The following is a 25,070-nucleotide window of genomic DNA, read 5'->3' on the forward strand; positions in this document are numbered from 1 at the left end:
GGAGGGGAAGGGGAGAAAAGGAGGAAGGAGGGAAGGGGAGAAACTATCTCCGTTAATTCAGACTTGCCTGTTTATTACCTTAGCTTTACCTACAAGTATTAAGCAGTACCTGGTGATATCAGTAATAAAAGATACAATAATGTATTGCTTTCTTGTGTGTGTGTGTGTGTGTGTGCCATTCCTGGTCTTGCATTCAGGGCTTCAATGTTGACCTTGAGCTTTTGTACTCAGAACTAGCACTCTACCATTTGAACCATAGCTCAACTCCCAGGGCTTCTCTCCTCTTCTCTCTTTCTTCTAGTGTTTAATTGGAGATGACAACTTTTCTGCCTAGGCTGTTTTCTAACAGCCTCCAGAGTACCTAGGGTTACAGGCCTGAGCCACCACTGCCTGGCAATAATGTACTTCTTAAAACTAGATCAACAGCTAAAAGCTAAATTATATTTGTTTGTTTTAGTCAGTTGTGGTGCTTGAGAACTCTGGGCCTGGGCACTGTCCCTTAGCTCTTCAGCTCAAGGCAAGCACTCTACCACTTGAGCCACAGTGCCACTTCCAGTTTTCTGGTGGTCTACTGGAGATCAGGATCTCATGGACCTTCCTGCCGGAGCTGGTTTTGAACCATGATCCTCAGATCTCAGCCTCCTGAGTAGCTAGGACTACAGACGTGAGCCACCAGCACCTGTCTACTATCCTGTTTTTAAAGGAATAAAGAGCTCTTCTAAATTTTTTGATTGATTTTGTTTTTTAATGCTTTTTTTTGACAGTAGTAGGGATTGAACTTAGGGCTTTAAAAGTTTGCTAGGCATATACTCTAGCATTTGAGCCATGCCTCTAGCACTGATTTCTTCTGGTTATATTGAGAGATGGAGTTTAGCAACTTCTTCCATCTGGGCTGGCCTCAAGCCATAATTATCTACATTTCATTACATCTTACAGGTGAGAGCCATGGAACCTGGCATATTATACACCTCAGGCTAGCTTTTTTGTGATTAATTGGAGATGGAGACTTGGCTTTGAACCACTACCCTGGGGGTACACTATCCTGTGTACCCCCAGCACCCAGTATATTATATGTTTTAACAAACAGTTTCAAAAATTTAATTCATACACAATAATTATTTCCTAAATTCTCACAAGAGTATTTCTCACCATTACCCAGTACGGAGTATTGACCCCAGGGCCAAGAACTCTACCTAATACTTAAAATTATCTTAGCTATTCAGGAGGGCTGAGATTACAGTTCAAAGCCAGCCATGGCAGTAAAGTCCATAAGAATCTTACCTCCAAATAACCACCAGAAAACCAGAATTGGTACTGTGGCTCAAAATAGTAGAACGCTAGCCTTGAGTGAACAAACTCAGGGACAGTGCCCAGGCTCTTGAGTTCAAGTCCCCAAACCAACTAAAAAAACAAAACCCAAAACCCAAAAACACTATACAACTTGGGGGCGTGGGGTGGGAGGGAGCGGTCAGGAGGTTCCCCTGGGAGAAAATGAAGGAAGAGGCGACACTGTTCCAAAAGAAATGTACTCATGACCTGACTTATGTAACTCTAGTCACTCTATATATCACCTTTACAGTAATTACAAGAAAAAAAAGCCAACATGATTTTCCTATTACTCAGTTAACACTTCTCCTGTAACCCGTGTATCAAAATAATTTTCAACACTGAACCCAAACTAAGGAAAAAAAATTTCATCCAACCCTATCAACAAGTTAATTTCTAAGTTAACCTCTTTTTATGTGTTTAATGTACTTTTATGAACTGTATCAGGAATCTTTCACACGAGAAATGATTATAACTGAACATATAGGAGGAAAAATGGTTGAGGACTGAAAGAAATCACTATGTATTTTGTTACTTTGTAACAACAATCACAAACATACATTTAATATTTATTTGAAAGAAGTACTAGACCTTCCTGCCCACACTGCTGACTATATATAGGATAACTTGTATATAAAGAAAAAAGGCCAGGTGCTGATGCTCAGTTATAATCCTAGCAACTCAGGAGACTGAGAACTGAAGATCACAATTCAAAGCCAGCCCAGGGAAGGAAAGTTTATGAGACTCTGACTTCCAATTAAGGACCAAAAAAAAAGCCAGAAGTGGCACTGTGGCTCAAGTGTTAGAGCACTATCCTTGAGCAAAAAAACCCAGGGACAGTACCCAGGCCTTGTGTTCAAGTCCCAGGATGAGCACACACACACACTATCTGAGTAAACAGATGAAAACTGTGTTTTAGAGATAAAAGACAAACTTGAATCTGGATATTAGACAATATTATTAGGATATTGATGTCTGAGTGTAGTTATGATGTGGATAAATTTTTTATTTAGAAACACGGTAAAGTTCAACCAAATAGATAGACTAATGGATAAACTAAAAAAACTACACAAATAAATAGAGGAAAATACTAATAGTTGTTGAACCATGAAAATATATGTACATATACTATGCATATACCTTTGTATGTAACAATTTGAAAACAAAGTTAAATTAAAAAAATAAGTTAAAAGAAACTACCCATGGGCTGGGAAGGTGGCTCAGTGGTAGAGTGCTTGCCTCACAAGCATGAGGCCCTAGGTTCAACTACTCAGCACCACATATGCTGAAAAAGTCAGAAATGGCGCTGTGGCTCAAGTGGTAGAGCTGAGAGACAGTGCCAAGACCCAGAGTGCAGGCCCCACAAACAAACAAAAAAATCCACAATAAGAGATCAAAATAGCTGAGGAAGATGAGGCCAGAAGATCACAAGTTCAAGGCCAAGCTAGGCTACACAGTAAGCGCTCATATCTCAAATACACATACATACATACAACTGACTCTAGTGGCTAGGGGCTGATATCTAAGGATCATAATTGGAAGCTGAGTCAGGGCTGGTAAGTACTGTAACAGTCTTATCTCCAATTAAACAACAAAAAAGCCAGAAGTGAAGCTGTGGCGCATGCACGCACATGCACGCACACGCACACACACACACAAATTAGAGTGCTAGCTCTGAGACAAAACCCCTGGAAGAGTGTCCATAGAACACCCCCCCCCCAAAAAAACCCCATAAAACTGATGTTATAGCTCACCTTATCCTTAAAACATTTGAAGTGGCTTTTAAAGGAATACAAAGGTGCTATTTCTAAAAGGAAAAAATGTTTAACAATCTAAACAGAAGAAAAATAATAAGCTGGCCAGCTACCTGGGGCTTCATGTCTGTAATCCTAGCTATTCAGGAGGGTGAGGTCTCAGGATCATGGTTCAATGCAAGCCGTGGCAGAAAAGTCTATGAGACTGTAATGTTTAATTAACCACAAGTCAGTAGTAGAGCTGTGAATGGCAGAGGACCAGCCTTGAGCACAAAAGCTCCAGGCTCAGAGTTCAAGGCCCAGGACCAGCACCAAAGAGAGAGGGGAGGGAGGAGGGGAAGAGAGAGAGAAAGAGGGAGAGAGGAAGAGAGGGAAAGAAGGAGAGGGGGAGAGAGGGAGAGGGAGAGAGGGGGAGAGCCGATGCTCCTACAACAACAAATAACAGAAGTGGCACCGTGGCTCAAACCAGTAGATTGCTAGCCTTGAGTGAAAAAGTTCAAAGACAATGCCTATGACCTGAGTTCAAGCCCCATGATCAACCAAAAAATAAAAGTAATTAAAAACTGAAGATGTGCCAGGTGCAGATCTTGTAACTACTCAGAAGGGCTGAGATCTGAGGATGTAGATCAAAGCCAGTCAGGGCAGGAAAATCCGTGAGATTCTGATCTCCAACAGACCACCAGAAAACTGGAAGTGGCGCTGTGGCTCAAGTGGTAGAATGCTCACCTGAGCTGAAGAGCGCAGGGACAGCACCCAAGCTGAGTTCAAGCCCCACGACCCAGGGAAAAAAAAAAAAATCTATCCTGAGAGTAAGCTATACCATTCCATTATATTAGTCCTTGGAATACTTCTATACTTTGTATACAATGAGGTTTTTTGGTTTTAGTTTTGTTTTTTTTTAAAGCCCTATGCTTACTCAAAGTATGCTGTTAGGGTTTTACAAAACATTACCTGAGCCGTGCTCCAGTGGCTCACACCTGTAATCCTAGCTACTCAGGAGGCTGAGATCTGGGGATTGCGGTTCAATGCCAGCCCAGGCAAGAAAGTCCGTGAGACTCTTATCTCCAATGAACCACCAGAAAACTGGAAGTGGTACTTTGGCTCAAGAGGTAGAGCATTAGCCTTGAGCTGAAAACCTGAGGACAGCACCCAGGCCCAGAGTTCAAGCCCCAAATCGACAAAAACAAAACAAAACAAAAATATAACTTGATTAAACCATGACGGCTCTGCCCAGTGACTTGTGCCTATAAAGCTACCTACACTCAGAAGGCTGAGAAAATTAGGATTGTGGTTCAAAACCAGCCCTGCAAATAAATCATGTAGTTTCCACAAATCATTAAACATGGTAATATCAACAATTATGATGTGTCTGGGATTTTACCCTACTTGCAAACAAAGCAGAAAATTCTGGTTAGTGATTGCTGCTAGGACACACAAAGGTCTGCTGTTCACGACAAGAAAGCAGCAAGACCATGATGGCCTGTCAACTCCCCATCTCCAGTTCCACAGAGGCAGTACAGAGACGTGACTAGTTAGATGCCATGTTATGTCTATAACATGGGCTACACTACAGGGAAAGAGCAGAGCAGGAAATGTATTGTTTTTGTACTGACCAGTAAGCAAGCCTGCTCTTGAGGTGAGCAGGTGGGAGGAAAGAGAGCAGTGTTACTTCTTCCCTTAAGGTTGGCTGGCTTATAGTCACAAACCTGAGTGGCCAACCCTGCATTCTTGGTACATCAAAGAACAGGCAAAGTTGATAGCATAGCAACTATATCTTCCATTAACTGTATGCTAAATATACAATTTTTGCATTCTAGGTATAATGCATCCTTCAGGGGCAGAAAAAAAAATCATTTCTACATCAAAGTTTCATGGAAATGAAGACAAGTTTTATTTTCTTCAACATTGTATATATGATGCCTGGTATAAAACATGACACAAAACAGACATTCAACAAATGAATACAACCAGAGCTCATTAATGCTTCAAGCTGATTTTTGTAAATCAAGTTTTTTCAACATGAAAAGAAGAGCAAAATGTTTGAGATTATCTTTGCCTGTACTAAGTGATTAATTACATCCTTTTTGTTTTTCTGGTTGGTTGTAAGGCTTGAACTCTGGGACTGAGAGCTGTTCCTGAGCTCTTCAGCTCAAGGTGAACACTCTACCACTTGAGCCACAGGACCACTTCCAGTTTTCTAGTGGAGATAGAGTCTCATGGACTTTCCTGCCTGGGCTGGCTTTGAACTGTGATGCTCAGCCTCCTGTGTAGCTAGGATTATAGGTATGAGCCACCGGCACCCAACTACATCTTTTAATAATACTTAGGAGTTGCACACTTCTACCTGGTAACTTATTAAATACACATACTTTATATTTCAGATACATTTTTTAGAAAAGGAAAAGAGAACTATCCCTGTTCTTTTTAAAAATATCATCCTAATTTTCTTAGTAAGCTAAGTGAAATTTGGGAACCAGTTTACAGCCCTGATCTTAATGGTACTCATGTACTTAAAAGGCAAAAAACTTTCTTTTCTTCTTCCCTAACCCACATTAAAATGAGAACAAAAGAATAAAAGGTAAAACCCTGAAACAATAAAGAAAACTAAATAGGAGAGGTAAAAAAGTATGAAAAAAATTCACCTCAGAATCAAAGGTAGCTAAAATTTAAAAGAGAACAAGCCTGCACAATAAAATAATGGTTTCTAGAAATGGAAATACGGGGCTCAACTGAAGGCCTTTCGGTATTTATATATTAATAAGTGAACTCTTTCTGAACTTCAACATCTTTATCTAGCAAGGCCTACAACCAGGACTGGAAACCAAGCAAAAAAACTTTTTTTATCCCTAAATTAAAACTAAATGACTAGAGAAATAGGACAGTACTACCTAACAATAAGATGCCTGTCATTCTAGTGATTGAGACTCCTCAAACTAAACAGTAGGGAAAAATCACCTCTCACATAAAAACTTGACAGAATCAAATTTCCAACCACTTTAGGCATTAACAGAGAACGGAAAGAACACATTTAAGGAAAATACTCTGAAAAAGGACACAATAAGCTGAGTGGCAGCTGCACTCAGGAGGCTGAGATGAAGGGTGCAGGCTAGCCCAGGTGGGAAGTCTGTAGACTGTGGCTCCAGTGGTGGAGTGCTATCCTTGAGCAAAAGGAGCTCAGGGACAGCACCTGGCCCAGAGTTCAACCAGGGTGATGGGGTCAACAAAATAAACAGATAAATTGCCTCGTTTCCATGACTACTAAAACAGCATAAATAAAGAACCTAAGAGTTCTTAGAAACAGTAAATGAATTTTACAGTTAAATACACAGGGAAAATTTGGCAGTGAATCACTAAAAGCAAATCTCTAAAAAGAAAAGCAATAGAAAATTTGTAAGAAATAAGTAAGAAACATGGGCCAACATATACTAAGAGTATACAAGGATAATACAAGAAAATTCCTTGGAATTGCAAAGGTTCATTTATCAAGTACCCAGAAGAAAATAAGACTAAAGCTAGATATATTACTGACATTTCAGAACACCAAAAGTTGAGGAGATGATCTTGGAGCTAGAGTATGTATGAAAGGCCATCCCTTGTCAATAACAGATACTAGAGACAAGAAATGGTAGGCTCCATCCATCCATACTTTTTTTTTCTTTTAGTCTATACTGGGGTTTGAACTCATGCAACCAGCCTGACTTTTTGCATGTTATTTCTGGAAAGGATTCTCAAGAACATTTCTACCCAGGCTAGCCTTGAACTGAGATCCTTGAACTATGTAACTGAAATTATAGCCATCAAAACATCTTTTTCAGCTGGGAACCAGTGGCTCACGCCTGTAATCCTAGCTACTCAGGAGGCTGAGATGTAAGGATCATGGAACAATGCCAGCCTGGGCAGGAAAATCTGTGAGACTCTTTTATCTCCAATGAACCACCAGAAAACCGGAAGAGGCGCTGTGGCTCAACTGGTAGAGTGTTCATCTTGAGCTGAAGAGCTGAGGGACAGTGCACAGGCCCAGAGTTCAAGCCCCACAACCAACCCAAAAAACAAAAAAAAACCCACATCTTTTTTAAATATAACATAAGCCAGGGAATGTAGTAGACTACTTGCCTAGCATGCAAGAGGCCCTGGGTTCGAATCCTTGGCACAACATTAACAATAAAAACAATTAATAAAAGGGAAAAAAAGCCATTAAGATTAAACAAATGTACCATAAATCATTAAAATGAGATTATTGTTCCACCAGTAAAGAATCACAGCTTCAACCAAAGAGGAATAAATTTATTTATACAAGAAAGGATGAGGCCAGGCATATCTGTAATCCTAGCTACTAAAAAGGTAGAGATCTGAGAATGATGGTTCAAAGCCAGCGTGGGCAGTAAAGTCCGCAGGACTCTTACCTCTGACTAGCTAACAATAAAAAGAGCCAGATGTGGAACTGTGGATCGACTGGTAAAGTGTGTTGAGCAAACAAGCTCAGAGACCTGGTGCCAGGCTACACCAGAACCAGCACAGAAAGAAAAAAAAAAAGGACAAAACAAACATTTCTTCATGGAACTGGTAATATCAAGTCTGTCTCAATTATTTCCTCCAATGATATACATAACAATATTCAGCATTTTAAACTTATTACTTGGAAAACACTACTTTTAACTTAAGAATAAAATCAAAATTTGTTGGTTTTGTTTTTAAAGAATAGCGATAATTGATTTATGGAGATGAACTACTTCCCTGATACTTCATGTGTTTCCTTACCCAAAAGTTTTATGAAAAAAAAAGTACTGCTGGGCAGTACATTTAAAGCCATATGTAAACACTATCATCAGACATGGTAATACATCAAAATCAAAAGCATTTAAGAAACAGGATTAGAGCTCAACTGCCAGCTGCCTTTCAAAACCCACTAACACCTTGGCTTGATGCGGGGGCTGGGGCAGGGCTAAAAGTAACCTCCCTCTCTTACTTGTATAATTTTTCAAATTACCATATGATTTCTGGAGACAACTGACGTATAATGGAAGTCACTCAACTATGACAACAACTATTAACACTATTTAATCTTTAACAACACAGAAAACAGTCTGGTTCAGCAAAACAGAAAACAAGATGACAGTTAACTTATTTACTTAATTTAAAGCAGGATGAAAATAAAAGTTACAAAATATCCACAACCTGTAGCTTAGGCTGTCCTGAGAAATACAGATTAGGAACATTTCAAAATAACAAGAGTACTAATTAATCAAATCATAAAAAATTAGATACTTAAATGTTTTAAATCTTCTAATAAAAAATGGTTGCCAAAAACTGAAGACTTTTCACATCAATAAAAACTGTCATATCAACAGAAATCATTATAAAATCCTGTTACAAATATAAGGACTGCAAATAGGAATACTTGTATTACTATAGAGCCAGAAAGTCTAACAGGCTAGTACATGTTCTAGTTCCAGATTCATTATATTCTCAAAGGTATCTGTAATTCCAGCAACAAGAACACAAGTAATAAACAGCTGTTTTTCTGAACATGGACTAAACTACAAAACAGTATACAAACTGTCAGAAGTACATAACAATAAAGATAACTGTAATTACTGTACTGACATAAGCACAAAAGTAGAAACTTGAACAGTGAAAACATTAAACAAAATTTGCAAAGCTTTAAAACATTTAGTATAAACTACAACAAGAACATAAACCTATGCGATGACAATACAATATAATAATTCTGAGATACACCATCATTAGCAAGCAATTCAAAACATCTCAGTCTTAAGAAGTTGTTAAAATGAAAGATTCCTATTCAATTTAAAAATGAAAAATGTACTGAAAAACTACGCTTCAGGAGAGGTTTAGTCTTAGAGAAACAAACCATCATCACATAACACCATGAGGCTAACTTAGACTTGTGAAAGCCAGGTGCTTCCACCAGCTGTTTTACCTTTAGTTTACAGAAGAGTTGTTTTCCTAAAAACTGACGACTATTTTCTTTGCTTAATAAAAGAAAATATATTGGCTGTTTCTGTTTACATTTGCTATATTTTAACATAAATCCAAAGTAATTTATTCTCTCTCTCTGTTTCAAAAAATAGTCCATGGAGGCAAACCCAGGCTACCCTAAAGGTCCTCCTCTGCCTTGACCTGCCAGGGGCTGGGGAGAGGGAGGAGGCAGGGGCTACCAGCAGAGGAGACCCAAACCAATCCCAAAACAATTAAGAATTTGCCTTAAAAAAATACTATCTTTACTCTTTCAGCTATATAAATTACAGATCCTAGAGCAGTGCTGCCCAACACAAATATAACACAAGCCACATATGCTATTCCAAATTTTCATGTGTAATGTTTTCTTTAAAAAACAAAAACATAAAGGCCTGGTGAATAAATAGGGTCGCAGAGAGCTTGCCTGACATGTGCAAGGCACTGGGTTCAATCCCAAACACTACAAAAAAAAAAGGAAAATTAAAAAACAAAAAAACAAAAAATATGGGTGCTGGTGGCTTATGCCTATAATCCTAGCTACACAGGAGACTGAGATCTGAGGACTGCAGTTCAAAGCCAGCCCGGGTAGGAAAGTGTGTGAAACTCTTATCTCCAATTAACCGTCAAAAAGCCACAGGTGGAGCAGTGGCTCCAAAGTGGTAGAGAGCTAGCACTGAGTGAAAAAACTCAGGGACAGCACCCAGGCCCTGAGTTCGAGTCCCAGGGCTAGAACAGGCATGCACACGTGCCCACAGACATGTACAAAATGCAAAATAAGCCTTGCACAAAGATCCCAGCTTTTCAGGTGGTTTAAACTCAATAGTCTGAGGCTAGCCTGTACAACACAGTAAGCTGCAGGCTACAAATAAAAACCAAACAAAAACAAACCATGTAAAAAACAAATGAGTACAGAAGGGCACTGTTGGCTCATGCTGGTAAACTTGCTACTCAGAAGGCTGAGATCTGAAGATCATGGTTGGAAGCCAGCCCAGGCAAGAGACTCTTATTTCCAACTAACCAATAAAAGTCCAGAAGTGGAGCTGAGGCTGAAGGAGTAGAGCTCTACCCTTCAGCAAAAAAACTCAGGGACAGTGCCCAGGCCATGAGTTTGAAGCCCAGGATGGACACACACGCACGCACGCACGCACGCACGCACACACACACGCACACACATACCAATTGATTTTTAATACTTTGACAAAAAAGTAAAATGTCACATTAATACATGAGCAACATAAAAAATTTTACAAACATTTTATAATTTGTTTTTCAAGTAAAAAATTCTTACGTATGTGCACTTTATAGCACATAGCATTTCAGTGAAGACTATACTCATTTTAAGAGACTAATCGTTTTATGTGGCTAGAAATTACAGGACAGCACAGATCTAGAGTTCTTTCTCTAGAAAAACAAAATACAAAGGATCTATTATTGGATCAAAGCCTGTATTAAATCTGAAGGGCTTAAGGGACATCAGCAAAGATCCCTTCCCCCTGACGCCACAGGTCTAGGGTGACTTGCCCCAATTAGGCAAGCACTCACTCTTTACTAGTGAAAATCTCAATTCGCACCTGTCATAATGACATAACTATTATTATCGTCCTCTGTAATTCCAATGTTAGCTCATTTTGCTTGACAATATGGTCAATTCTACTTATATTCTTAATGTCCTTGAAAACTACTCTACACTCCTTGTAGGAAAATTTAGTTTAAATTCTATTTCTGATGCCCAGAAAGCTCTAAATTCAAAGGAAAGAACCCTAAATTAACTATCCTCATTTTTTTTTAAAAAATGCTATTGAAAATTTTTAGTTTAAATTGCAAGACTAAAAAAAAAAAAAAAAAAAAAAAAAAAAAAGTAAGTATTACCTGTTGAACAAGGCATCTGGAAATTGGGATCATTGCTATCCAAAACAGGCAAACAGAACTGGTTACTTGCAGATCCTAGCATAGGATCCTTATCGCTGAGCATGTTCTTCAGCGAGTCCTCTAAGACATTTTGACTTGTACTAAAATCCTCACAGACTTCATTCTCCAGGTTGGATCCTAGAAATAGGGCATCATCTAAGTGTTCAGTAGGAATTAAATGATTAAATGTATCAACTATATCCATGAAGACTTCTGTGTCTTTCAGCCCTATAGAAAGACAAAAAAAATACCATAAGAAATAAAGCTACCAACTGAAAATCACCTAATACCAAATTATTTTCATAGTTTTGAATCTAAAAACACACTTCTGAATTTTTGTTTTAAAAAAAAATTCTCCCTGGTTTTAGAAAACACATTTGGAAATGTGGAACAAATCTTTTCTGAGTAGTCTTTCTTTATCATGCAGGTAGAATATCATTTGACCAGAAATCCTATCAAATCTTTATTCCCTTTTTTGGGGGGGGAAAATTATGTATACAGTCCATTAAGTTAGAACATTTGAAAGAATTACAAAGCTTAAACCACAAAACCATGTTTTTACCTACAACCTTTACATAAAGAATCCAACAGTGCTTTCACAATTAGTCCATGTAAGAGTTAAAATAAAATTATTTAAATTATGACTCCAAATTAGAACTGCGAAAAAGCCTTGTTTTATTTATAAAACAATTAAATTATTTAAATGTAACATACAGACAAAAAGCTTCTGCTATGGGTGTATAGGAGGAAAGCAAAAAGAAACTTAACTAAACCAACAAATCAAAACTTTAAAAAACACATGCATGAAAAGATGTGCACACACACAATTCTTTTCTGAAATTTAAAAGAAAACACAATAAATGACAATAAACAATCATATCAATGTAATTAAACTTTTTGAGTGAGTTACATGTAATCTATACCATAGCAAGTTAATCTCCTTTTTCAACTGTACCTACATACAGGTATTATTCAGCAACTTATTTCAACATCCTCTTTATTAAAAGTTGATTTATTTTCAAATATTGATGTTAGATAAAAATAAACCAATATTTTTAGATATGGGAAGAGTAAACCAAAAAAATATTAATATTCTATTAGTCAGAACACCTCACCTCACTGATAAACCAGAGTATCTTGGGACCCAGTGTTTCAAAGTGGTTTTACAGCAGCTTCCAATATACCAAAACTATTTTGTATGTGTGTGCTGGTCTTGGGGCTTGAACTCAAGAGCCTGAGAGCTGTTCCTGAGCTTTTGTGTTCAAGGCTAGCACTATTACCACTTGAACCACAACACCGTTTCCAGCTTTTTTGAGTATTTTACTGGAGTTAAAAGTCTCACATTTTCTTGCTTGGCTGGCTTCCAACCATGATCCTCTGATCTCAGCCTCCTGAGAATTACATGACAGGTGTGAGCCACTGGTGCCTGGCCCAAAACTTTCTTAATCTAACTCTATTTATTCCCCTATAAAAATAAAGAAAGAGGGCTGGGAATGTGGCTCAGTGGTGGAGCATTTGCCTCACATCCATGAGGCCCTGGGTTAGATTCCTCAGCACCGCATACACAGAAAAAGCTGGAAGTGGCGCTGTGGTAGAGTGCTAGCCTTGAGCAAAAAGCAGCTCAGGGACAGTGCCCAGGCCTGAGTTCAAGCCATAGGACTGGCCAAAAAAAAAAAGAGAGAAAGAAGTTCACATATACTCCATCCTTTACTGGGTATATTACATGTGTATGTATAACACACATACCTAACTTTTATATTATATACTGATATTTTATCTACATGTATATAATTTAATCCCCAATAAATAGGATTTATTACTCTCCTTGTCTCACATAGAGAATACATTTAAATAATTTAAACAACTTCTCCAAATCATAAAACATATCAAATATAAGTTTCAGGCTCCACAGTACATGCCTAGTAACAATTAACATTCCATACTAAGCTAAGGAGTTGAAAAGATTTGACTTATGAAAGCTTTTTTCTATGTCTGTGATATAGCACAAAGGTAGAATGCTAGCATATACAAAGAAGCCCTGGGGAAAAGGAGGGGCGGGGTGTTTAAAAGCAATTTTAGAATTTTATGGCAAGTCAGTGGTTGCTTGAGTCTTCAAATAAAGACAAGATGAACTACAAAGAAATATGTGGAGACTTTGAAGTATGATGGAAATGTCCAAATCTCTTCAATTTTACTAGATAGAGGTTAACAGAAAAAAAGGAAAAAGAAAAAGCTAAACTGTCTTTGTTCTCACAAAGTTAATCCCTAGCTAGGCACTGGTGGCTAGCTAAGTAGAAGGCTAAAATTTGAGAGTTGTGGTTCAAAGCCACCCACAAGAAAAGTTCACAAGACTCCTGTCTCCAAATAACAATCAAAACAGCTAGAAGTAGAGCCTTGATCACAAAAGCTCAGATACTGAATTCAGACACTAGGACCTTCCCCCACTAGGACCAAGCAGGGCACTGGTGCCTCACACCTGTAATCCTAGCTACACAGGAGGCTGAGATCTGAGGCAAGAAAGTCCGTAAGACTCCCATCTCCAATTAATCACTAAAAAAGCCAGAAGTGGAACTGTGACTCAAAAAAAGGTCAGGGTAGCCAGGGGCTGGTAAATCACAGCTGCAATCCTAGCTACTCAGGAGGCTGAGATCTGAGGATCACAGTTGAAAGCCAGTGTGGGCAGGGTGTGAGACTCTTGTCTCCAATTATCCACCAGAAAATGACATCTCTGGCTCAAAGTAGCAGAAAGCCAGCCTTGGGAAAAAAAGCTCAGGGACAGCACCCAGACCCTGAGTTCAAGCCCAATTACTGATAACCAAAAAAAAAAAAAAAAGTCAGGAACAGTGCCACAAGCTGAGGTCAAGCCCCAGGACTGGTGTGAACACACTTTACAACAATAAAACTATCAATTTATGTGAGTATGCTGGAAATTTTACCCTAGGCCAAAACTACTTTCTCTTTAGAGCTGATTCCCAACTAGTAATCGTTTTTTTCTTTGATTAATCAAAAACAAAAAAGGTAATGCCAGCTCAAGAAACAAACTGGTAATTTTCCTTCTAAAAATAGTACTCTGGAAAAAGCATTAATTCCCATAGCATCACAAGGCTAGTAAATTCTAAACTTTTTCTACAGTCTTTCTGTTGTATTAGAGATACACTATTGTAGCAGGGACCTTTGGAGCATTTAGAAGTTATTACTCAGATTAAGGTCATAAAGCACCTTCAGAGTCTGTGACCTTATTTAATCTCAACAGTAGACAAGATTTGGTCTTAAAATATTAATCTATGTACTATACTTTACTATAAATATGTGAATCAAACTTTCTAGATTTTTTTTGTAAAAACAAGTATGACTTGTAAAGTGTGTCTTAGATTTAAACAGGCATTATCATGAAATAAGGATTCCATGATCAAACGTGGAGAAAGACCGACTTATGAAAGTTAGATTTTGGCCTGGGAATGTGGCTCAGTCGTAGAATGCTTGCCTAGCATGCATGAAGCCCTGGGTTCGATTCCTCAGTACAGAAAAGGCTGGAAGTGGTGCTGTGGCAAGTGGTAGGGTGCTAGCCTTGAACAAAAGGAGCTCAGGGACAGCGCCTAGGACCAGAGTTCAAGCCCCGGGACTGGCAAAAAAATTTTTAAAAAACAGAGTTACATTTTTCCGGGTGCTTGTGGCTCACTCCTGTAATCCTAGCTACTCAGGAAGCTGAGATGTGACAACTGTGTTGGAAGCCAGCTCAGGCAGCCAAGTCCATGAGACTCCAATATTACAGAAAAAGCCAGGAATGGCACTGTGGCTCAAATGGTGGAGTGCTAACCTTGAGCAAAAGGCGCTCAGCTCAAGCCCAGAGTTTAAGGACACGCACGAAAGAAAGAAAGAAAGAAAGAAAGAAAGAAAGAAAGAAAGAAAGAAAGAAAGAAAGAAAGAAAGAAAGAAAGAAAGAAAGAAAGAAAGAAAGAAAGAAAGAAAGAAAGAAAGAGAAAGAAAGAAGGAAGGGAGGAGAGGGAGAGAGGGAGAGAAAGAGAGAGAGAAGAAAGAAAGAAAGAAAGAAAGAAAGAAAGAAAGAAAGAAAGAAAGAAAGAAAGAAAGAAAGAAAGAAAAGAAAGAAAGTAAGTCACATTTCTTAGTCAGGCCCCTATGGCTCACGCCTGTCATCCCAGCTACTCAGGAGGCTGAGATCTGAGGATGGTGGTTTGAAGCTGCCTGAGAAGGGAAGTCCCCAAGACTTTGTTTCCATTTAATCGCAAAGAAAGCCAAAAGTGGAGCTATGGCTCAAGTGTTGGAACACTATTAGCTTTGAGCAAAAAGAGGATCAGGGAGCGTCCAGGCCCAGAGTTCCAGCCCCAGAAAAAACAAACAAACAAAAAATGTATAGCCAGGCATCAGTGGCTATGCCTATAATCTTAGCTACTCAGTGGCTGAGCTCTAAGGACTGCAGTTCAAAGCCAAAGACTTATACCTCCAATTAACCACCAAAAAGCTGGAAACAAGCTGGGAGCTAGTGGCTAATGCCTCTAATCCTAGCTACTAAGGAGACTGAGATGTGAGGATTGAAGTTTGAAGCCAGCTCAGGCAGGAAAGTCCGTGATACTCATATCTCCAATTAACTACCTAAAAGCCAGAAGCAGAGCTATGGCTCAAGTGGCAGAGCGCTACCCTTGAGCACAAAAGTTCTGGGACAGCAACCAGGCCCTGAGCTCAAGCCACAGGATCGGCAAATGGCACTTCCAGCTTCCAAGTGGTAGAGTGCTAGCCATAGTCAAAAAAGCTTAGGGACAGTGCTCAGGTCCTGAGTTCAAGCCCTGGGACCAAAGCTTTAAAAAAAAAGGGGGGGTGCTGGGAAGATGGCTCAGTGGTAGAGCGCTTTGCCTTGCATGCATAAGGCCCTGGGTTCAATTCCTCAGCACCACATAAGCAAAAAGAAAAAAGCCTGAAGTGGCGCTGTAGCTCAAGTGGTAGAGCGTTAGCCGAGGCCCAGAGTTCAGGCCCCATGACCAGATGCCCCCCCCCCGCAAAAAAGGGGTACACTATGGCTATAAGTGTGATTCAAGTGGTAGAGCACCATTCAAGCGTGAAACCTTGAGTTCAAATTCCAGTATACTCACTACTGTAGGTACACAAATAATGTCAAATTGAGAAAAATAATAGCTGCTCTCATATCTGGATTGATTATGCACACTGGCTGGCTTAACTTCCTCCTTCTTACACATTAATTTTACTTTAAAATGTAGCCATCCTACATTTGATAATTAAGAAAGTAACAAGCCCATCTGAAGTATATTTTACGTTACTAATATAGATACCTAATTGAATTAGCATCAAAAAAGTTAGCATCAAAAAATATACTTATTAAAACAGAAACAACAGCCAAATGCTGGTGGCTCACATCTGTAATCCTAGCTACTCAAGAGGCTAAGACCTGAGGATTGCACTTCAAAGCCAGCCTAGGCAGGCAAGTGTGAGACTTATCTCCAATTAACCACCAAGAAGCCAGAAGTGGAGCAGAGGCTCAAAAGTGGTAGAGATAGCCTTGTGTGTAAAAACTCAGTGACAGCACCCAGACCCTGAATTAAATGACAAAAAAGAAAGAAAAAACAGACAACTTCTGGATTGAGTCATACCTGCTGTTTACAGCCAGTAGAATACTCAGAGTTGATAATCTTACTTCAAAATTGTTCACATATTCATACACTTATACATCTCCAACATCTCCACAAAATATGAAGTTAAGAACTTCAGATAGTACCCCAAAGGAAGTAAAACTCAGGATACTAAAACTAAGATGATAATGTGAGCAAGATCCTGAAATTCCAAAGAATATTTCAGTGTAAAGAAATACTTATAATGTAAACACATTTAGTTTACAATAATAAAATCAAATTATATTGCTTCTGGATGTTTCAGATATTAGAATGAAAGAAGACTTAGCAACAAAAAGTACTAAGATGTGGCTGAAGTGGCAGTTTGCTTACCTAGCAAGAGCATGACCCCAGCACTTCCCTCTACCAAAAAAGTACCTAAGGAGGTAAATAAATTAGAATTCTACAACTCATTTTCTGTTTTTGGTTAAAAATGTGTCTCAAAAAAACAAAAACCACAAGCCCAACAATAAAAAGTTAGAGCTATCAAGGCTCTAAGAGACTATATGATGATGGAGTTATGTCTCATGCAGTATGTGTACACACAGCAAATATGAAGGGGGATGGTGTGGAGGAACAAAATACAGCAGGACTCTATAAAATCCATGAAAAAATAGTGATGAAGGGTCATTCTATGTGTAATTGCAAAGGAAGGTCTCACTAACAGGTTCACATTTTAGCCAAAATCTCAAGTGAAAGAGTGATTAAAAATACGTTAAGGGAAAAGACCTAGAAGCGCAAAGGTCTACTTGATGCCTTCCAACCCTTACATCATCAATTAAGCAATTTCATCAGATTCACTAAGTAAGAACAAATTTCTAATAAGTAGTATATTTAAAGAATTTAAAGTATCACTAAGAACATTGAAATGTAAATCAGTGTGCTTACATGTTTAATGCCAGCAATTCTTAATCAGAGGCAACTATAACCATCCAAAGGATATTTTGCCATGTTCAGAGACATCTGTCATCATCACAATTGGAAAAGATACTACAGGCATCTAGTAACTAAATGTATTATGATGCTAGAAACAGCCAAATGCTCAGCCAAAAAGGTCAATAGTATCAAGGCCAAGAAAAATCTATATATTTATTCTTATTTAATACAATAATCCTAATTATAATTCCAGTTATGTAAATTAAATAATTGGGATGACAGAGATGTAATACTAGCTGTTAAGGAGTCTAGTATTTGAAGATTGTGGTTCAAAGTCAGCCCAGACAGCAAAGTCCATGAAACTCATATCTCCAATTAACCACCAAAAAGATGAGGTAGAGTTGTAGCACTAGCCTAAGGACAGCACCCACACCCTGAGTTCAAACCCCAAAACTAGCAAAAAAAAAAAAAAATCCCATATATTTACCATTGTTTTATGATATAAAGTTAAACTAACTGAAGATTGTCTTTTTTATTATGCAGTACATTGTTCTACATGACTTCAATACATTATGCTAGTTAATATTCCACAATATCACAGATTTTTTTATTTTCAATTTGCAAGAAAATGGCAAACGTTTATATAATTTTACCTTTGAGCAGAGACTCAAATCTATTCTCAATGAAATCAGTCAGTTGTTAACCACTTATGGTATAAAAAAATTGAAGATGAAATCAGGTGCTGGTGGCTCACACCAGCTACTCAGGAGGCTGAGATCTGTGGATTGCAGTTTGAAGTCAGCTGGGGCAGAAAAGTCTAAGAGACTCTTAGCATCAATTAACCACCAGGAAACTGGAAGTGGAGTTGTCTCTCAAAGTAGCAGTGAGTTCTAGCCTTGGCCAAAAAACCACAGGGACAGCACCCAAACCCTGAGACCAGAACTTAAAAAAAGGGTACACTAAGGCTGGAAGCTCAAACCTCACAACCAACAAAAAATATAAATGTATCTTCTAAACTAGTGTCAAAGAAAAATATTTAACCATGAGGTATAACACAACCCTACAATTCTGCAAACCAAGGCAACCGAATTACCTGCTCTACATTACCCAGTTCAAATTTCTGGTCCTGTAATCCTAACTACTCAGCAGGCTGAAGATCACAGTTGGATCCCAGTCTGGGCAGAAACGTCCATATATAAAACTCTTATCTCCAATTAAACACCAAAAAGCTGAAAGTGGAGCTGTGGTTCACATGGTAGAATACTAGCCTTGAGTGAAAAAGCTAAAGGGTAATGCCCAGGCCATGAGTTCAAGTCCCAGTACCAGCACCAAAAAAAAAAAAAAAAGTGAAAGTCTGAATTAATCACTAACATACTAATATACTAGAACTAGCTCATCATTAAAACAATGGCATAAGTAGTAACAGTCGCTGGGTGCTAGTAGCTCACACCTGTAATCCTAGCTAGTCAAGAAGCTGCTATCTGATGATCTTGGTTTAAAGCCAGTCTGGGCAGACTCTAATCACAAAAAGCCAGAGGTGGTATTGTGGCTCAAGTAATAGATAGAGCACTAGCCTTGACAAAAGCCCAGGAACAGCACCTAGCTAGGCCGAGTTCAAGTGCCAGGACGGGTACAAAAACAGTAGTAACAACCAAGTCAAACTACAATCAGCACTTAAAATATACCAGGCCATACGCTGGACATATGTATACATTATCTTAGTAGACATGTAAAAGAACAACACATTGAGGCTCAAGCAATTACATGACTGTCACAGGATTGTGAGTCCAGGGTAATCAAGTGAGAACCAGGTAGTACGATTCCTAAACACATAATTCTAAACTACTTTACGTTCTCTAAGAAAAGTGACTAGAAAAGTAACAAAGCATCTTCCAAAGTAAAAGGGGAAACACGCATTTAGCTACCCTACACATTAAAAACAAAATGGCTATCTTCAATGTGTGTATAAACAAAAACTTTTGGAGGAAGAGCAAAGTTATCAGCTAAAACTTTTCAACGTGTATTATTATCAGCCTAAAGTTTTATGTTCTCATAGGTCCACCTCACATGAACTATTACTTATTATACTACTAAGTTTAGCTTTTCTGTATAACTTAGCATACCACTGAAAACTATTTAATAAAGTTAGGTATGCCAGCAGTTTAAAACTTCCCTGCAATACTTTGATATTTCAACTATTTCTTCACATCCCCTCCTCTCCATTGTATAAATGATAAAAACTTACATTCTAACCATTAAAAAAAGGTGTCTAGCAAGGCACCCATGGCTTATGCCAGCAATCCTAGGGACTCAGGAGGCCAAGATCTGAGAGCTGCAGTTGGAAGCCAGCCTGGGCAGGGCAATCTGAAACTCTATGTCTACCACCAAAAAGCTGGAAATAAGAGCTGTGGCTCAGGTGTCAGAGCACTAGCTTGACCAAAAAAGCTCAGGGACAGAGCCCAGGCCCTGAGTTCAAGCCCTAGGACCACCACCAAAAAGAAAAAAAAAGTCTAAATTAGAGACATAAACATGGTAAACTGTATGGCAACTTACGTGACTTTCATAACTCTTGAAAAAGCATTATGACTTTAAATCTTGTTCTAAAGCCTATACTATGTTTCTTATGCACAGAAACAGCATGTTGATCTTAAATATATCAAAAACTCTCAGTATCATTCCTCGTATAATCTAAAGGCAAAAACATATTTTTGTTTTCAAAACTGCAACTGTATCATAAATGTTCAACAGTGTAGAAAGTCATGTCCATAGTTTAAAAAAAAAAATCTATGCAGCCGGGCCCAGGTGGCTCACACCTGTAATCCTAGCTACTCAAGAGGCTGATATCTGAGGATCATGGTTCAAAGCCAGCCTGGGCAAGGAAAGTCCTTGAAACTCTTATCTCCAATAAGCTACTAGAAAACCAGAAGTGGCACTGTGGCTCAAGTGGTAGAGTGCTTGCCTTGAGCTGAAGAGCTGAGGAGCTGAGGAGCTGAGGGACAGCGCCCAAGCCCAGAGTTCAAGCCCAGAGTTCAAGCCCCACGACCGACCAAAAAAAAAAAAAAAGATCTATGCTTGTGAAAAAATGATTTCAAGATTCTCAGAGGATGCTTCAGGAATGCGAGACCAAGGTGCTCTGTTCCATAAAAGTACAAAACAAAACCAAAAAAATCTACCAAGCACTTGTCAAGAACACCTTCTGAAATGCAACTGAATGATAATATTTGGAAATCAGCATTCTTAAGAAACCTGAATTTTCTGATACTGTATAGTGAAGTAGTCATGGTTAATACAAAACCTGGATGTTAAGCTGGACACCACTGGCTCATGCTTGTACCCCAGCTACACAGGAGGCTGAGATCTGAGGATCACAGTTCAAAGCCAGCCTGGGCAGAAAAGACAGTGAGACTCTTACCTCTAATCATTCACACTCACTCACACACACACACACACACACACACATAACCACACATATTCACACAAGCTGTGGCTAAAGCGGCAGAGCACCAGCCTGGGGACAGCGCCCCAAGCCCTGAGTTCACACCCTTGAACCGGCACAAAAAATTTAATAATAAATTTTAAAACCTTGGATACTGATCAGTGAAGCTCCAGGACAAAAAATTAATGAAAGATTTTATGAGAAATTACAATGGAACTTAACTGCATTTCTTTTAAAGTGAACATTCAAGAACACAAACTAAGCTGGGCACCCGTGGCTCATACCTGTAATCGTTGCTACTCAGGAGGCTGAGATCTGAGGACCATAGTTCAAAGCCAGCCTGGGAAGGAGAGCTGTGAGACTTATCTCCAATAAATTACAAAAAAAAAACAGCTGGAAATGGAGCTGTGGCTCGAGTGGTAGAGTGATAGCTCTGAGCAAATCCCTTGCTCTTTCTACAGGATGAAAAGGCAGTATAAGCTATTTTTGTAATGCTCTTCAGTAAATGAACCTATAAAGTGAAGGAAAGAAAAAAACATCCGTGCCACCACGGACTCCTTTGTTATCACTTAGACAAGTCTTTTTCTTTTCTTTCCTTTTTTTTGGGGGGAGGGGCGGGTTTCTGGTTGTGGGGCCTGACCTCTGGGCCTGGGCGCTGTTCCTCAGCTCTTCAGCTCAAGGCTAGCGCTCTACCACTTGAGCCACAGCGCCACTTCCGGCTTTTTCTGTTTATGTGGTGCTGAGGAATCGAACCCAGGGCCTCAGGCATGCAAGGCAAGCGCTCTACCACTGAGCCACCTTCCCAGCCCAGACAAGTCTTTTTCAACTGCGTTGTCTTTTGTTGCTAAGGCATTGAATGAGTGCGTGCCTTCATCAAGGCAGTAGCAGCCCCTAACCCTCAGGTGCCCTTTAGTCCACTACAATCACCGGAAACTCCGTGTCCACTTACAAACAACAGCGATGGTGATTACGATGAGGGAAGACGGGACTGGTGAGGAGGAGAGAGGGAAGGAAACCGTCAAGAAAGGCCTAAGTGGTGGCCAGAAGGTAAGCACTGCTCCCTGACACAGCAATGCCCTTCGCTCCACGCTTCCTTCAAGCACACATTTTCACGCATGCAGCTTTCAAATTTCACCTAGTCTTACACAGTTCTTCACTCAAGAATACAAGTACCAGGCTGGGGTGCGGCTCGGCAGCGGGACCTGGTCCTGCCAGGTGGTCCACCCTCAGAGCCTCACAGGCCGAAGCAGGGAAAAGAGGTGGCAGGGTGGGGGGCGCGCTCGGAGTGCGCAGGGAGGGGAGTGTGGCACGGAGGGGAGTGCGCACGGAGGAGGGCGGATGTGGCACGGAGGCGGATGTGGCACGGAGGGGAGTGTGGCACGGAGGGGGAGTGTGGCACGGAGGGGAGTGTGGCACGGAGGGGAGTGTGGCACGGAGGGGAGTGTGGCACGGAGGCGGATGTGGCACGGAGGGGGAGTGTGGCACGGAGGGGGAGTGTGGCACGGAGGGGAGTGTGGCACGGAGGGGAGTGTGGCACGGAGGCGGATGTGGCACGGAGGGGGAGTGTGGCACGGAGGGGGATGTGGCACGGAGGGGGAGTGTGGCACGGAGGGGGAGTGTGGCACGGAGGGGGAGTGTGGCACGGAGGGGGAGTGTGGCACGGAGGGGGAGTGTGGCACGGAGGGGGAGTGTGGCACGGAGGGGGAGTGTGGCACGGAGGGGGAGTGTGGCACGGAGGGGAGTGTGGCACGGAGGGGAGTGTGGCACGGAGGCGGATGTGGCACGGAGGGGGAGTGTGGCACGGAGGCGGATGTGGCACGGAGGGGGAGTGTGGCACGGAGGCGGATGTGGCACGGAGGGGGAGTGTGGCACGGAGGAGGGGGATGTGGCACGGAGGGGGAGTGTGGCACGGAGGGGAGTGTGGCACGGAGGGGGAGTGTGGCACGGAGGGGAGTGTGGCACGGAGGGGAGTGTGGCACGGAGGGGGATGTGGCACGGAGGGGAGTGTGGCACGGAGGGGGATGTGGCACGGAGGGGAGTGTGGCACGGAGGGGGATGTGGCACGGAGGGGGATGTGGCACGGAGGGGAGTGTGGCACGGAGGGGGATGTGGCACGGAGGGGGATGTGGCACGGAGGGGAGTGTGGCACGGAGGGGGATGTGGCACGGAGGGGGAGCGGCCGACCGGCCTCTGGAAGACCTCGGCCGGCCCGACGAGCTCACCGTCTCGATCCGAAGCGTCCTGCGCCGCCCTCCCTCGACGCTGAGACCCCGCGAACCGGAGCGCGAGGGTAACGGGTACCGACGCGGGCGCCGAGGCGGAGCGGCCGGTCCCGCCGCGCCCGGCGGTCGTTACTCCGCTAAGTCCCACCCCCCGCCGCCCGGCTCCACCGGGGCTTCCCGCGTCCTCGTCGGCCGAGGGGCCGGCAGTTTGGGCCCGAGCACGGAAGCGCGCGCCACCCCAGGATGGACGGAGCCCCGACGGCCTCCGACGGCGGGGCCCGGCCGCCTCGCGCGGGCCGCCGCCGCCGCGTCCCGGCCCGCCAGGGCCCGGTGGGCCGGAGGCCGCCGGAGGCCGCGGGGCGCTTGAGTCCGGCCTGCGCTCCGCCTCCGGAGCGGCGCCCGCCGCGCTCCAGGCCTCGGCCCGCGCCGGGCCTCACGAGGGCCGGCCGGCGGCCGGAGCGGCCCGGGCGGCGAGGTGGGCCCGAGTAGGCCCGAGGCCCGGGCGGCGCTGGCTGGGCGCGGGCGGGCGGGCGGGAGGCCGCGGGCGCCGTGCGTGCACAGGGGGCCGGGAGGGGAGGGCCGGAGTCGGGCTCCCGGGCCGCCGCCGCCGCGGCCGCCGCACTCACCCAGCTCTGCCGGAGAGCGCTGCGCCTGGCAGCCAGAGGAAGATGGAGGCCGCCGCCGCCGCCGCCGCCGCCGCCGCCGCGCAGGAGGAGGGGGCCCGGCGGTGCCGCCGCGAGGGGGTACGCGCGGGACGTCGCGTCGCTGCCGGGGCGCCGGGCGCGGGGCCGGGCCGGGCCGCGGTCGCTGGGGACGCTACCCCTCGGGTCCGCGCCGCCCTCCTAACCCTCGCCGCAGCGCCTGGCGCCGTCGGCCCCGGGGTCGCTCGCCTCGTGGAGACCGTGCAGCGCCGCGAGACCCCGCAGCCATAGGCGTGCGTGCGGCGGCGGCGGCGACGACGCGGGAGCGACGGCGGGCCACGTCACGTGACGCCACTGTTTACCGTACGGGGCCCCGGCCTGCGCCGCCGCCGCGCCTGCGCACTGCAAGTCGGCTCGCGCGCCTCCGCGGGGCGGCGCCGGGCCCCTGGGGCCGGGCGGGGCGGGGCGGGGCGGGATGGGGCCGGCCGGGATGGGGCCGGGCGGGGCCTGAGGGCGCCCCCTGCCTTCCCGCGCCGCGACGGCACCGGGGGCCGAGCGTGCAGCCCGGGAGGGCCTGGCCGGCCGTGGCGAGGTGCGGCAGGGGCGCGGGCCGGGGCGGGCGGCCCCGGAGCACACCACGGCCCTCCCGCCGCGGGCGGCAGCGGGGACGCCGGGAGCCTTCGGACCGCCGCAGCCGGCGGCCGCTCGCGCCGTCCGGACCGGGCCACGGGGGTCGGGGACCCGAGCCCGCGGCGGTGTGGGGTGGAACTGGCGCGTCGACACGAGCGCGCGACGACGACGCCGAGCCGGCGGCCGTGGTCGCCGCGGCGGAGGGCCGGGGGCGGGGGTCTGCGGGCCGGACGGCGGGCTGCAGCCCCGAGGGCCGGCCCCCGCGTCTCCCCGCGAAGCCCCGGAAGGCGGAGGGGCGGCTGTGGCCGGCGGCCCGCGCTAGCGTTGCCCGGGCCGCAGCCACTTCCGGTTCCGGGCGGGCCTGGAGACCCGGGGCTCGGCCCTCGCGGCCGCGGGGAGGCCGGCTCCGCTCCGGACCTCGGTCGGTGTCGGGCGCGGATCCCGGGCGCTCCGGACGGACGGCCGGAGGCCTTTGAACCCGAGACTCGACAGGAACGAGTCCGGAGGGCGTCCTGTGTCCGGCCCCGACGGCCCGCCGCCAGCCAGCCTCGGCCTGCTGCCTCCCGTCCGGTAAAGTCGGCCCTAGGGCCGCAGGCGCGGCCTGCGCGGCCCGCGCGGCCCGGCCCCTCGGGATGGGGTCTGCGTCCAACGCCCCCGCC

General features: G+C 43.9%; 1 protein-coding gene across 5 annotated transcripts in view; it reads right to left on the reverse strand.

The window, feature by feature from the left end:
* Phf3 (PHD finger protein 3) overlaps positions 1-24,833 on the reverse strand; it is a 70,986-nt gene extending 46,153 nt beyond the window's left edge. For 2 of the 5 annotated variants that reach the window (XM_070017218.1, XM_070017216.1), the window contains exon 1: positions 10,929-11,195. In XM_070017218.1, the coding sequence (XP_069873319.1) occupies positions 10,929-11,172 (244 nt within the window). In that variant the 5' untranslated portion in view covers positions 11,173-11,195. Of the gene's footprint in view, positions 1-10,928; positions 11,196-23,140; positions 23,254-23,766; positions 23,826-24,828 lie in introns of those variants that run through there. The other 3 variants (XM_070017217.1, XM_070017219.1, XM_070017221.1) reach the window with 3 other exon arrangements.
* Positions 24,834-25,070: the final 237 nt, after the last annotated feature.

The sequence above is a fragment of the Dipodomys merriami genome, unplaced genomic scaffold (assembly GCF_024711535.1).
Source record: "Dipodomys merriami isolate MVZ:Mamm:240054 unplaced genomic scaffold, mDipMer1.0.p SCAF_122, whole genome shotgun sequence".
Taxonomy (NCBI): Eukaryota; Metazoa; Chordata; class Mammalia; order Rodentia; family Heteromyidae; genus Dipodomys; species Dipodomys merriami.